The 15,219-nt window shown below is 44.2% G+C and overlaps 1 protein-coding gene across 3 annotated transcripts in view; it reads left to right on the forward strand.

Annotated features, from left to right (window-relative positions):
• Nucleotides 1–9,098, forward strand: part of LOC134396351 (oocyte zinc finger protein XlCOF6-like) — a 43,000-nt gene extending 33,902 nt beyond the window's left edge. The window contains exons 2-4 of one of the 3 annotated variants that reach the window (XM_063122819.1): nt 1,840–1,957; nt 3,290–5,210; nt 8,915–9,098. In XM_063122819.1, coding sequence (XP_062978889.1) covers nt 1,924–1,957; nt 3,290–5,210; nt 8,915–9,047 — 2,088 coding nt within the window. In that variant the 5' untranslated portion in view covers nt 1,840–1,923 and the 3' untranslated portion in view covers nt 9,048–9,098. Of the gene's footprint in view, nt 1–1,437; nt 1,521–1,839; nt 1,977–3,289; nt 5,680–8,914 lie in introns of those variants that run through there. The other 2 variants (XM_063122821.1, XR_010025261.1) reach the window with 2 other exon arrangements.
• Nucleotides 9,099–15,219: the final 6,121 nt, after the last annotated feature.

The following is a 15,219-nucleotide window of genomic DNA, read 5'->3' on the forward strand; positions in this document are numbered from 1 at the left end:
GGTCGCACTGCTGCAAGCACGTTGTCTACATCATCAGGCCGCAATAACTGGAATTGGTCCCACAAAATTGGGCAGATGGTGGCATCGGACACCTCAACTGGAGCTGTACTAAAAACAACGTCAAGCCCACTGTGGAGAGAAGCGATCTTGTCCTCAAAGTGTGATGCAAAAAGGTCACAGCGGGTCCTTGATGGAGCCAGGGCCCCATTTGCTGGGGAGGATGTTAGCAGCCCCCGGACCACCCGGAAGAGCTCCGCTGGACGGCTACTCGAGGATGCAATGGAGGCAGCAAAATAAGCCTTCTTTGCTGCCCGCACTGCCACGCAATAGGCACGATTATGCGCTCTACAGAGTGCTCGGTCATCTTCGCTTCGAGTCTTGCGCCATTTGCGCTCCAGCCGACGTCCAGCCTGTTTCATTGAACGCAACTCCTTAGTATACCAAGGAGCAGAGCGGGCTCTACAGGACCGGAGAGGACACTCAGGTGCGATCAAGTTGATGGCCCTCCGCATCTCACCATTCCACAGTGAGGCTAGGGCCTCAGCTGGATCACCAGCTCTCTCCACTGGAAAATCCCCAAGAGCATTCAGAAATCCATTGGATTCCATCAGTCTCCTGGGGCGGACCATCTGAATGGGTCCCTCACCCTTGCAGGAGGGTAGTAACGCCGTGAGTTCAAATCTCACCAAGAAATGGTCTGACCATGACAATGGGGTTACTTGGACCCCCCCCCCCCCAATCTTCAGACTACCCATCTCACAGCCTGGAGCAAAAACCAAATCAAGGGTATGCCCTGCTTTATGTGTTGGGCCAATGACAAACTGAGACAGCCCAATGGTTGTCATGGAGGTCATAAAGTCCCGAGCCGGAGCCCCAGAGACAGCCTTAGCATGAAAGTTGAAGTTGCCCAGAACCACCGTCCTGGGTTCCTCCAACACCACACTCGAGACTGCCTCCACCAGCTCAGTCAGGGAGGAGGCCGGGCAGCAGGGTGGGCGGTATACCAGCAGCATCCCCAGTCGGTCTCTCTGGCCCAACACCAGATGCAAACCTTCAAGGCCTGCTCCAAGATGGAGTGGTTTCCTGGTGATAGAGATGGAAGTTCTATGAATCACGGCGACTGCCCCACCCCGTCCCTCCAATCTATGTTGGTGCTGCACTGAGTACCCAGATGGGCAGAGCTGAGTCAGATCAACCCCACCCAGCTCACCCACCCAAGTCTCAGTAATGCAAATTACACAGTCTCCTAATAAAAAGACATTGCAGTGTGCAGTAAATACACACAGAAAGTTGTTGCTGAACAAGACCTAGCCTAAGGTCTGTAGCTGCAATGGGTAGATTTGCGGCATTTCGTGGCAGTGGCCACAGCGGTTTGTGAAATTCCCCGATGGGCTCAAAAGGGATGCTTAGCTTATGCCTTCTTTGTTTCCTGGACAGGCAGTGCAATGGCAGCAGAGTCACGCTCCGCTTCGTCTGTTCTTTGAGGTGGCGTAGAAAGAGGTCTCCTGCAGTCTGCTGAGGTAAGGGAGGGGCAATTGGGGAGTGACGAAGGGGCCAGCCGGGGGTGTGTGTGTGCTCTGTGTTGAAGCGGGGAGTCTTTCCTTTATGGTAACAATGGGAACTCCGCTTCGCTCGTGAAATCGTGAATCTTGAAAAAAATAAAATGAAATAAAAACACACACCAAGGAATCTAGTTTTTACGTCCCTTTTTAAACTGGGAGCCCTAGGGGGGATCTACACTACTGCTTTAAAGTGCTTTAAAAGCAGTAGTGTAGATCCCCCCCCCCCCCGCCACGTGAGGGAAGCTATTTCTAAGCAGAGACGGTTGTTTTCTTTCAGCGGCTGGTGGCCTTTGAGGAGGTGGTTGTGCATTTCACTGGAGGCGATTGGGACTCCTGCATCCAGGACAAAGAGCTTGATGTCATGCTGGAGGACTCTGGGAGTGCGGACTCTCTGGGTATGGATGCTTTTGCCTGGGCTAACAGATGGAGATGGGATGAATTCCTATTAGCCATTTCCCTCTGGTGGGGCGGGGGACCAGTTACCAGGATCCGGCTAGCGCAGACCGGGAGATTTTGCAGCGGGTTTAAGAAGCATCATGAAGACGATTATTGGAGGGAGGGATTAAAACAACAACTAGAAACAAGAGGGAAAAAACCCCAAAGGCACAAGCACAGTACAGCTTTCTTAAGAATATCATATTGTATGTTTTATGGCATTACTGCCCTTATAATGACATTGACAACTTTACATGACTCGTCCTAGAATGAGCACCTTCATCTTGGAAACCTTGGTGAACCCTTTCTAGAACTTTCCCAACGCCACGAATTTGGGTGCCCCGTGTCCTCCTACCTCCCACCACTGTGGTTCTTACCAGTTTCCACTCTCAGAAAGAGGGCATGTCTGGGGGTGAGGAGGGGACGGGACGGGACCATGGAAGCCCCTTCACGAGGCTTCCTATTTGGTCTGCAGGCCCGTTCTCTTCCTTCCATGCAGTCCCAGCTAGAAGTGCGAAATCATGCTTCTCGCCAAGAATTCAGGGCTGCCGGAGGGCAGAGGAGAGGATAGCCTCCGTGCACCGCTTGCCCTGCGTCGGCGCAATCCTATTGAGATAGTTGGCTGACTCCAAAGTCAGTGGTTGCCAACGATCTCAATAGCATTGCGCCCTTCACAATGGCCAGGTAAAGTGAACGTAGTTTGCTGATACTTCCTTGTCTCCTGTGTCTTCCAGTTCCTTTCCAAGCCCACTATAAACGGTTGATTTCCAGTTATAAAGCCCTGCCTGGCTTGGGTGTTCAGTAGCTAGAGGCATCAGTGACTGATGCATCAAGATGTGAATTTTTCTGATGAACTATCTTGGGGCTTTTTCAGTGGATGTTTTACTACATCTCCTTTCCCCAGAGTTCTTTTTCTTCATAGGAGCTCAAGTAATAGGTGGAAGCTGAAATAGTCCTGCCACTTTCACTCCATCCCTTTGAGGCAAGCAGGATTGTGCGGCCTTTACCATTACACTTAGGAGCAACACACTCCTAAGAGATGAGAAATACAGCCGACGGTAGAGAACACCTTTGCAGGCCCATGTGGTGAAATAGGCTGGGAAGGAATGAAGTGTTCTTGTGGGAGTCAGGAGCATGCGCAGAAGATTTTAGCAAGGGTGCAGAGAGCAATGGGGAGAGTCTTGGGAGATTCTCAATAAGCGAAGCAGTTAATTGGCCGTGATGCTGGTAAGTTCCTTGGTTTTCTCCCTGAACTTTTTAGAGGAAGTTATTTTTCTTTTCTTCTCCCAAAGTAGGTGATGGCCGAGACAATGAGAAATATCAGGAGCCATCACTGGTGTCATCAGGAACTCCACAGCATGGAGAGGGAAAAGAGTTATTTCAGAATCAAAGGAGACCTAAACACTACCAGAGAAACCCGACAATGAATAGGAAGAAGAAATCCTCTGCTTCTCAAGGTGTTCCCATCCGTGAACTCCAGATCTCACAAGATCAGAAAAAAAAGAGTGCAGGGTGTGGAAAGATATTCAAATGTAATTCTGATTTGAATGGGCAAAACAGAATTCACACACGAGGGAAACCATATAAATGCATTGAGTGTGGAAAAAGCTTTGGTCATCGCTCCGGCCTCAGTATGCATCGAAGAACTCACACAGGGGAGAAACCATATAAATGCATGGAGTGTGGAAAGAGCTTCACTGATAGTATAACTCTTACTGTCCATCACAGAACTCACACAGGAGAGAAACCATATCAGTGCCTTGAGTGTGGAAAAACTTTTAGTCAGAGCTCAAGCCTTAGTATCCATCAAAGAACTCACACAGGGGAGAAACCGTATAAATGCATGGAGTGTGGAAAGAGCTTCAGTGATAGAGGAACACTTACTACGCATCAAAGAACTCACACAGGAGAGAAACCATATAAATGCATGGAGTGTGGAAAAAGCTTCAGTCAGAGCTCAAACCTTCATATCCATAAAAGAACACACACAGGGGAGAAACCGTATACATGCATTGAGTGTGGAAAAAGCTTCAGTCGGAGCTCATACCTCAGTATCCATCGAAGGACCCACATAGGAGAGAAACTGTATAATTGCATTGAGTGTGGAAAAAGCTTCAGTCAGAGCTCAGACCTCAGTATCCATGGAAGGACCCACACAGGAGAGAAACCTTATAAATGCATTGAGTGTGGAAAGGGCTTCAATCAGAGCTCAGGCCTTAGTATCCATCAAAGAACTCACACAGGGGAGAAACCGTATAAATGCATTGAGTGCGGAAAGAGCTTCACTGATAGTAGAACTCTTACTGTCCATCACAGAACTCACACAGGAGAGAAACCATATCAGTGCCTTGAGTGTGGAAAAACCTTTAGTCAGAGCTCAGGCCTTAGTATCCATCAAAGAACTCACACAGGGGAGAAACCGTATAAATGCATAGAGTGTGGAAAGAGCTTCAGTGATAGAAGAACACTTACTAATCATCAAAGAACTCACACAGGAGAGAAACCATATAAATGCATTGAGTGTGGAAAAAGCTTCAGTCAGAGCTCAAACCTTCATATCCATAAAAGAACACACACAGGAGAGAAACCGTATACATGCATTGAGTGTGGAAAAAGCTTCAGTCAGAGCTCATACCTCAGTAACCATCGAAGGATCCACACAGGAGAGAAACCATATAATTGCCTTGAGTGCGGAAAAAGCTTCAGTCAGAGCTCAGACCTCAGTATCCATGGAAGGACCCACACAGGAGAGAAACCGTATAAATGCATTGAGTGTGGAAAGGGCTTCAATCATAGCTCAGGCCTTAGTATCCATCGAAGAACTCACACAGGGGAGAAACCGTATAAATGCATGGAGTGTGGAAAAAGCTTCAGTGATAGAGGAACACTTACTAAACATCAAAGAACTCACACAGGAGAGAAACCGTATAAATGTATTGAGTGTGGAAAAAGCTTCAGTCAGAGCTCAGGCCTTAGTATCCATCAAAGAACTCACACAGGGGAGAAACCGTATAAATGCATGGAGTGTGGAAAGAGCTTCAGTGATAGAAGAATACTTACTAAGCATCAAAGAACTCACACAGGGGAGAAACCATATAATTGTATGGAGTGTGGAAAGAGCTTCAGTGATAGAGTAACACTTACTTGCCATCAAAGAACTCACACAGGGGAGAAACCATATAAATGCATAGAGTGTGGAAAGTGCTTCATTCGGTGCTCACATCTTACTATCCATCAACGAACTCACATGGGAGAATCCATATAACTGCATGGAGTGTGGAAAGTGTTTCAGTGATAGTAGACCTCTTACTGTCCGTCAAAGCCTTAGTATCCATCAAAGAACACACACAGGGAAGAAACATATAAATGCATGGAGTGTGGAAAGTGCTTTGATCAGGGCTCAAGTCTTGCTGTCTGTCAAAGAACTCGCACGGGGGAAACCATATAAATGTATGGAGTGTGGAAAGAGCTTCAGTGATAGAAGAACATTTACTTGCCATCAAAGAACTCACACAGGGGAGAAACCATATAAATGTATAGATTGTGGAAAGAGTTTCATTGTGAGGTCAGTCTTTACTGAGCATGAGAGAGCTGACACATGAGGGTATACCATATACTCAAACTTCACTACAGTTCATAACATCCATAGATGCTTCTCTGTTCCTCTCTCTGCACAGAGAAATGGAACTGAGCTTTTTTTTTTTTTTTTTTTTTGGTCTTGTTTTGCTGAAATCAGCCTGCCTTCAATGTCATCCAGCCATGGGGGACGGAGCTTGGCGGCCATGGAGCTGGTAAGAGTTTCTTAAAGTTCTAACCGGCCACCCAGAAAAGTCAATTATCTCTTTTAAAAGGGCATAAATCTCAAAGGAATACGATGGAAAAGGACTATGAATACTAACTGTTGGTGTTGTTGATAGTTGTGAAACTTGAAATGATATAAGGAGTGGGGAAATCGATGTAGTTACAGCTGGTAAAGCAGAGTTTCGGAGTGAGAGTGAGTTTGTTATGATTAGAAGCTCTTACAGCGAACGCTGACTTGATTTATGGTGAATCTCACTCCTTACGGGAGAAGAAAGAGTTGTTTCACCGGGAACTACAGAGAGATAAAAATAGCCCAGGCAGGGAAGGAGAGACGGTGTTGATTAATCCGGGACACTAAGAAAGAGATTTGTAAGGAGTGGGGAAGTTTAAAGCAGCATTTGGAGTGAAGAGTAAGACTAAAAATAAAATGTTTGCTACTGTTGACTCTCCCAGCGAATGCTGACTTGATTTATGGTGAATCTCACTCCTTACTGAAGAAGAAAGAGTTGTTAATTACCGGGACTTACAGAGAGATAAAAGCAGCCCGGGCAAGGAAGGAGAGATTGCTATGATCAATCCGGGACATTAAGAAAGAGATTTATGCCCTATGTCGAACATTAAAAAAAAAAAAAACCAGAATTTGCAAAAGTTACCTGGTCAAGGAAAAGACCTAGTAATCATAACCTCCCCGCCTTGAGAAGTTGGCTTCGGAAGAAGTGCAGGGAGAGACAGAGATAGTGGCGGCAGACCCTAAAATGGCGGAAGGTGGCAAGGCACCAGTTGGCAAGGAGCCAGCCACCATGGCTGAAATCAAAAGCTTCATAGTAGAAAATAATGAGACTATTTTCAAAAGAATCGATCAACAGGCTGAGAGATCAGATAAACGAATGGCATTGTTGGCTGATAAGATTGCTCAGAATGTTAAGAGCATAAAAAATTGGAGGCAGGAGCAAATCTGCTGAAGAAAAGACAGGATGTTTTTGAAAAAAGCTCTAATGTCCAATTCCAGGACCATGAATTAAGGCTGATCCAATTAGAAGATTACAATCGTCGTTCATCAATTCGTATCAAACGTCTGATTCAATCACCAGGAGAAGATTTGAGAGACATAATTCTGCAATGGTTCAAAGATATGATGCCTGATTTGGAAATAGAGGACGGTGATCTGTATAGAATTCATAGAGTGGGGGGACAAAACTACAAGGGAGCCACTAGAGATATTCTGGTGAAATTTGGCAATTACTACAAGAAAGAGCAAGTTATGAAGAAATTGAGATCCATGGCCCTGCTACAATATAAAGGCAAAACAGTGCAAATTTACAACGATCTTTGTCAGCATACACTTAATTGGAGACGTAGTGTTAAGCCGATAACGGAAATATTAGTGAAAAAAAGCAATAAAATACGCTTGGGGTTATTATTATTATTATTATTATTATTTATTTATTTATATAGCACCATCGATGTACATGATGCTGTACAGGTTACACAGTAAATAGCAAGACCCTGCCGCATTGCTTACAATCTAATAAATACAGGGTTACCCTGTATTTTTAAGATTTACATATGGTGAGAGGCAGCACAGAGTAACCTCGTTGGATCACGGCAAGAAGCTGCTGAAGAACTTGGGTCTGTATGATGATGCTAGTTTGACTGAAACAGGCGGGGAGGGAAGTGAGGCTGGGGCATCTGGGATGTAATAGAATTGATAAATGCATTATGAGATAATTGTAGATAGAATTGTTAAAATATAGAGACCTTGCCGGCCAGGCGAAGCACTGCCTCCCCCCCTCCCCCTTAAAGTAGATGGCCGGAGTGATAGACTTACGGGGATTTGGGGGTGGGGAAGAGGTGGGGGGTGGGGGGGTAGGGGGGAAGGAGGGGGTTGGACTAAGGGATTTGAGGTTTTTTTATGGTGTTTGTGTCTTTATGTATGTGAATTTGAGTTACAGAGCACAAGGGATCGGAAGAGATATCAAAAGGGTGACTATGGATAAAAAAATAAAAGTATCAACGCTCAATGTTAAAGGTTTGGGGGCAGTCGTGAAAAGGAGGAGAATTGAACAAATGTTAAAGAAGGATCTGACATTATTATGTTGCAAGAAACACATCAGGGGTTCGAGAGCGCAAATCAGATAAGGACAAAGTGGTCAGTTTATTATGAAAAGTCATTGGGGACTTCAAAAAAAATGGAGTGGCTACTTTGATTTTAAAAAAAAGTGGATTTATATTAGAAACTATAAAGAAGGATGATAGTGGTAGATACCTTATGATAAAAGGCCAAATTGAAGGAAAAGTATATACATTAGTTAATGTTTATGCCCCAAATGAGAGACATAGAGAGTTTTTTATAAAATTATTTAAAGAAATAGAAGAATTTAAGGAGGGGTATGTTATCTTAGCTGGGGACTTTAATATGGTTATGGATAATAGATGGGACAGGTCAAACCCCACTAGTGTTAAAAAGAGAAATAATATACACTATAATGAATAAATTAGTAAAAGAAAATGATTATGTGGATTGTTGGCGTTTACTTAATGGGGCAAAGCCTGAGTTTTCATATTATTCCTCAGTTTATCATACATACTCTAGGATAGACTATATATTTGTCTCGAAAGAGTTTGCAACTAAGGTTTGTAAAATGGAAATGGGGTAATAAAGGTAACAGTTCACGCATTGTTAAGTTTAGAGTTTACAGTTAAGAAGAATTACAAAGAAGCGTATAGGTGGAAAATGAATACAAAAATATTGAAATATAATAAAGTGGTAGAAAAAATTCAAAGGGAATTGTCAGAGTCCTGGGAAATTAATGAAAAGGGAGGAACGGAAGGGTCGGTGGTTTGGGAAAGGGCTTCAATCAGAGCTCAGGCCTTAGTATCCATCAAAGAACTCACACAGGGGAGAAACCGTATAAATGCATGGAGTGTGGAAAGAGCTTCAGTGATAGAAGAACACTTACTAAGCATCAAAGAACTCACACAGGAGAGAAACCATATAAATGCATTGAGTGTGGAAAAAGCTTCAGTCGGAGCTCAGACCTCAGTATCCATCGAAGGACCCACACAGGAGAGAAACCATATAAATGTATTTAGTGCGGAAAAAGGTTCAATCGGAGCTCAGACCTCAGTATCCATGGAAGGACCCACACAGGGGAGAAACCGTATAAATACATGGAGTGTGGAAAGTGCTTCATTCGGTGCTCACATCTTACTACCCATCAAAGAACTCACATGGGAGAAACCATATAATTGCATGGAGTGTGGAAAGTGCTTCAGTGATAGTAGACCTCTTACTGTCCATCAAAGCCTTAGTATCCATCAAAGAACACACACAGGGAAGAAACATATAAATGCATGGAATGTGGAAAGAGCTATAGCCCTTCTTTGTTTTTAAGGAAGGCTAGGTCTGCTCAGCACTTGGAGCGGAGACTCTTTAGTAATCCCATGTAGCCACCTTGAGTTTCTTGATGGAGAAAGGTGGGGATATAAATGTAATCAAATTAAATTTAAAATATCCCACTCATTGCCTCAAGTTTTTATAATAAGGTACTAAAGAAATACACTGATCTCTTGTCCATACTTTAAAAGTATGCCAAGTCATCAAACATCCAACCATTGAAGACTCATTACTAAATTTCCTTAGTTTTGTGTCTCCTTCCAACCGGTGCTCTGTTTTAAGCAATAACTGATTTGACTTCCACCTCCTCATAGGTTTTATGTTTCTATATTATTTTTGGTTAGAGATGGCAGCATAGTCAGTTCATTACTGCTTCACTTCCAACTATACTTATAAAACCCTTTAGACTGTCCTGTTATCGAGGTATTTAGTTTATGTGTTTTTTCTGCACGGACTTCATTTTTATATGATAAAAAAGAGCAATAGAATCATAGAATAGCAGAGTTAGAAGGGGGCTATAAGACTATCGAGTCCAACCCCCTGCTCAGTGCAGGAATCGACCTTAAAGCATACCTGACGGATGGTTGTCCAGCTGCCTCTTGAATGCTTCTAGTGTCGGAGAGCCCACGATCTATCTAGGTAATTGTCGTACTGCTCTAACAGGAAGTTTTTCCTGATGTTCAGCCAGAACCTGGTTTCCTGTAACTTGAGCCCAGTATTCTGTGTCCTGCACTCTGGGATGATCATAAAGAGATCTTAACAGACTTCATTTGAGTATTGGTGCTATACTGAACAATCCCACAGAGGGGAACATGTTGTCCAGTTAATTTTGTGCAATGCATTCCCAGCTCTTTCAGGTCTCTCCAGAATTGGCCATGGGAATCTGGTGGTTATAGGGAAGCTGCATTCATTTTTGCTGATTCCATCACTAGCAAAGAATTTTGGTATGAAACAGCAGCTTCAGTCACAAATCAGAGGCAGAACAAATTAGGAACTATCCGAACCTCAGTGTGGGAAAGCAAGACTAAGAACCATCAGCCAATCAAGCTGCCTTCATGAAAATCATGGCTTGTTTCATCTCATCCTTCACAATGATCTCTGGTTTGGGCTCATTAATAAGCGTTGCCTCCTTAATCTTTCGAGGCGCCGTTCAATCCCTAGATCTTCACTAAAGTTGATCTCCCAGCCCGTTTCTCCCTCATATGAAGGCTCATTCCTCCTTTATCACTCACAGATATTCTTGAAGTTCTCTTGTCCTTTAATTCCCTCAGCGCCACTCCTTGGTCTCTCAACAAATCATCTCAATCTCAAATAATTGGGTCATTTCATCAGCGACAAAGACTGGCACTGAGGCAATTAAAAGCACTTGGAAGATGGGCAAGTGAATAAACCCTGCTGTTGTGGCTGACATCACTATATCCTGTGACCCTGTTGCCTGAGTAGATAAGGGTGCAGAGTTGGCATCTGGGTTTGGTCCCTATCTCCATGTCTCTGTTGTGTGTCCTGGTGTTGCTGGCGGGTAGCGGTTTCAAGATTTGGGAACTGTCTGTAGGGAAGAACAGGTCTACTGGCCCAGGTTTGGGAGAGAAATGAAGTGTATTTGTCATAATTTTTATCTGTATGCTGCCCTAGGGTGGGATACAAATGTTTTAATAAAATATATAAAATAAAATAAAATTGTAAGTCTCCTTTGTGTTTTTAAACCGAGAACTGGGTACAGGACGTGGACAAGCTGATTGGACAAGTGAGAAGAATATCTTGCCCTCTCAATCCCTGTCCTTCTTGGCTGGTCACCCAGGGAGGAGATGCAGTTAGATTACATCTACAGCATATTCTTATTGCATCTCTCAGGGTGGGGAGTTTTCCAACACGTCTAAAAGAAGCAGTAGTACGGCCGCTTCTACAAAAACAATCCCTGGACCTTAATGACTACAAACCAGTATCAAACCTTCTGTTTTTGGACAAGGTGATTGAGAGGCCAGTTGCCTTCCAACTCCAGGCAGTTTTGGATCTTACAGATTTTCTAGACCCATTTCAGAATGTTTTCAGAGCAGGATACGGAGTTGAGACCACTATGGTAGACTTAGTGGATGATCTACGCCTGAGTATTGACACGGGGAGTGTGTCCCTGTTGGTACTTCTGCATCTCTCAGCAGCTTTCGATACCATCGACCATGGTTCCTTCTGGATCGCCTGAGGGGATTGGGAATCGGGGGCACTGCGCTTCAGTGGTTCCGGTCCTATCTCCTGGGTAGGTTCCAGATGGTGATGCTGGGGGATAGTTGCTCCTCAAAAAAGGAGCTTTTGTATGGCATACCACAAGGCGCCATCCTATCTCCAATGCTATTTAACACCTAAATGAAACCGCTGGGAGAGATCATCTGAAGGCATGGGGCGGGGTGCTATCTGCACGCTGATGACACCCAAATGTATTTCTCTATGCCTTTGGCAACAGCGTCAGCTAAGGATAGTGGGTCTCCGAATGAATGAATGCTTGGAGGCAGTAATGGGCTGGATGAGGAAAAACCAACTGAAGCTGAATCCAGACAAGGCGGAGGTGCTTGCTGTCAAAGGCCACAACCTAGGTTTGGAGGTGCGTCAACCGGTTCTGGATGGGATTACACTCCCCCTGAAAGACTGTGTTCGCAGTTTGGGGGTGCTCCTGGATCCGTCACTCCAAATGACAGTGCAGATAGATGCAACGGTCAGGAGTGCCTACTATCAGCTTCGGCTGATACACCAGCTGCGCCCCTTCCTAGAGTCAGAAAACCTAAAGACGGTTGTTCATGTGCTAATAACTTCGAGGCCTGACTTCTGCAATGCACTCTACATAGGACTACCTTTTTGCCTTGTCCAGAAACTTCAACTAGTTAAAATTTGGCAGCCAAGTTGGTCAATAGTACACCCAGCTTGAGATCGTCAGCTACAGCCAGAGGCCTCTGAATATCTTGTGAATGCCCTTGCTTGCCTGAACTCCGGATAGTGCCTGAGTAGGGCATGTCATTTAGAGGGTTAAAAATTATTTTTCACAAATTTTTGAATTAGGGGATCTAAAAATATGTCTTTTGATGTCAGGAATTCAAATCTATTATTTTTTTGATTGGACAACATTTAGCTCGGTAAATCGGCACTTGAACAAAACGCATATTCACTGCTCTCGGAAAACAGTGTATAATGCTAAGAAGCATTTATTTTCTGTTGTATAAAACATGCAGTTGCCATAAAACATATCTTTCTAAACAAAGAACAACAAAATGTAATCACACCCCTTTAAAAATGATGCAATAAGTTTCATTAAGTCTTGTTTTGATTCATTCTCAGACATCGACTGCCGACTTGCTTCTTGACCTCTGATATCTCTCTCACATTTCTCAGCTGTATATACTTTGCCTGCTGCCTCTGTGACTTGTTTGACGATTCTTTCTACAGACTGAGCATGACAGGGCCACTTTGGAACTTGCATAGGTTCATTAATGAACTTCTTGACTTCTGATATCGACAGTTTGCATGTTAAGGGAAGTTCATATACATTTTCAGACCAATCTGTGAGTTCTAACAGGGAAGTAGCAGCAGGCTTAATAGAAGGAGTCTTTCTGGGATGTACAGAAAGATCTCCCAGGAAATCATCATTTCCACTCCTTAAGTCAACCATCTTCTGCACACCAGCTTTTCTCTCATTACTGTCACTGGAGCACAAGAGCGTCTGAACGATCATTTCGCTGAATGCATACCATGCTGAACGCTGGATGGTTGGCAAAAGCGCATCCACCACTGCTTTCTTTTGGAGTCTGAGGAGCTGGCGCTGGAACAACACATGGCGTGGGCCTTCCACCCAAGAGTGTTTTACTTTGATCTGGAACCAGCAGGGAAGGCACACACCAACAACGTACTCTACTATCAGTCTTAAGTTCTGGAGGCTTTTGCCCTTAAAACCATGTTTTGATACCCATATACGGCAAATCCTGTTTGCAGCCGTTAACCATCTCGAGTGACACACTGGACCAATTTCAAGAAGGGCGAGATCTGTAGGGAATTCTCCTGTCCTTTTGGCTTATGGACTTTAGGGTGGATTCCTGCATTGAGCAGGGGGTTGGACTCGATGGCCTTGTAGGCCCCTTCCAACTCTGCTATTCTATGATAGGCCAGCATTTTTGTTTCCAACGGTGGACAGACAGATGCTGCTGCTTTATTGCTGTCCTTTCTATCACACCCCCAATGTTCCCTTTAACCCCATGCACCAGCTTACTAGACAAAAGTGACAAGACCACTTCAGAGGACAGCATTAACCTGCAACCACCCACTACCTTCCTTTCCTAAGAATAAGTCTCAATCATTCAATATTTATTATATGGTCACAGACCCCTTCAGCCTCTCATGTGGCCCAGAGACATTAATGGGAAATGAAGATGGGAGTTTCTAGAAGCCCTCACTTGCTCTGGATGAAGACTGGCAGGTTTCCAACCCTGTAAGGTTGGCCATTATAGGATCTGGTGTGGTATAGTGGTTTGAGTCTTATTAGACCAAAGAGATCCAGGCTCAAATCCCACGCGGCTGTAATGACGCTATCTTTCCGGCGCCAGGTTAAGACTTTCCTCTTTGCCCAGGCATATGGTAGCACATCTTAATCACCCACGTTTAGTTTTTTAACGTTTTTTAATGCTTTATGTGTGTATGTTCTGTGTTTTAAAATTTTAAATTTTGTATACTTGTTTTTATCTCAATTTTAGAATTTCTGTAAACCGCCCAGAGAACCCCGGCTATCGGAGCGGTATATAAGTGTAATAAATAAATAAATAATGGTGTGTGAAATTGATAGGAATTTATTGTACTTTGTAGACATGATTAGTTCTTTGTAGACAGAATTAGCGTCCTGACTTCGAAGCCAGCGCCCGGCCGGAAGCTGCTCCTGGCTTTGAAGCCAGGACACTGGGGTTGGGTGGCGGGTGGGCAGCTTTGGAACGGTGTGCCCGGAAGCCGCCCTCTCAGAGCCGCTGTGTGAGAGCAGCTTCCGGGTGCGCCCCTTACTTTGGCGCTCTAGGCCACCACCTGAGCTGCCTCTATGGCAGCGCCGGCCCTGACCACACCTAAAAAAAGGATTTAATAAAGACTTAGGGAAAGTGCAGAAAAGAGCAACTAAATGAAAGGGCTGGAGCATCTCCACTAGGAAAGAAGGTTACATCAACTGGGATTGTTTAGCTTGGGAAAAAAGGAGGCTAAGGGGAGACTTGATAGAGGTGTACAAAATTATGCATGGTATGGGGAATGTGGATAGGGAGACTCAAAATACTAGAACCCGGGGTCATCCCATGAAACTGATTGGTGGGAGATCAAATAAAAGGAAGGACTTCTTCACATAGCACATAGTTAAATTATGGAACTCACTACCATAAGATGTAGTGATGGCAACCAATCTAGATGGCTTTAAAAGGGGGGTTGGATAAATTCCTGGAGGTGTGCACCAGTTACTTATTCATGCCAATTGTGATTTGGGAGATGGGGTCTCATCACTCATTGACCCCCACCTTTGAGCCAGAACAGGTGTACAAAAGCACAGGTAGCCGAGCAGTAAGACAATTCTTCAACTTCACCTCGGACTGGAACTTGACAGAGCTGAGTAATGATGAATCTCTTTACAATTTTAGAAGTTGGGACTCAGAGTATTTTCCTGAAAGTTGGGACTTAGAGTACCATTAGCCTCTAAGACTTGGATTTAGTTTCTGAAGATGGAACTTGGAGTTATTTCCAAGTCTTAGAAGTTCTCTGACTTTTGCTTTCACTCTTCAAATGCCTAGAGGAACTTCACCATAGCTTTTAAATTCAGATAGTAAGCTAAGAGAAAGCACACTACTACCACCCAATCAAGGAGAAGACGAGGATGAAACTTTTGAGAAACAAATTGCCAATGTTTCAAGGAAGTACGGTGTAGTAGTGATGGGAGACTTCAATTACCCTGATATCTGTTGGGGGACAAATACTGTCAAAAGTGGCCCTTCCAAGAAATTCCTGATGTGTGGGTGATCACTT

This window comes from Elgaria multicarinata, chromosome 3 (genome assembly GCF_023053635.1).
Source record: "Elgaria multicarinata webbii isolate HBS135686 ecotype San Diego chromosome 3, rElgMul1.1.pri, whole genome shotgun sequence".
Lineage (NCBI taxonomy): Eukaryota > Metazoa > Chordata > Lepidosauria > Squamata > Anguidae > Elgaria > Elgaria multicarinata.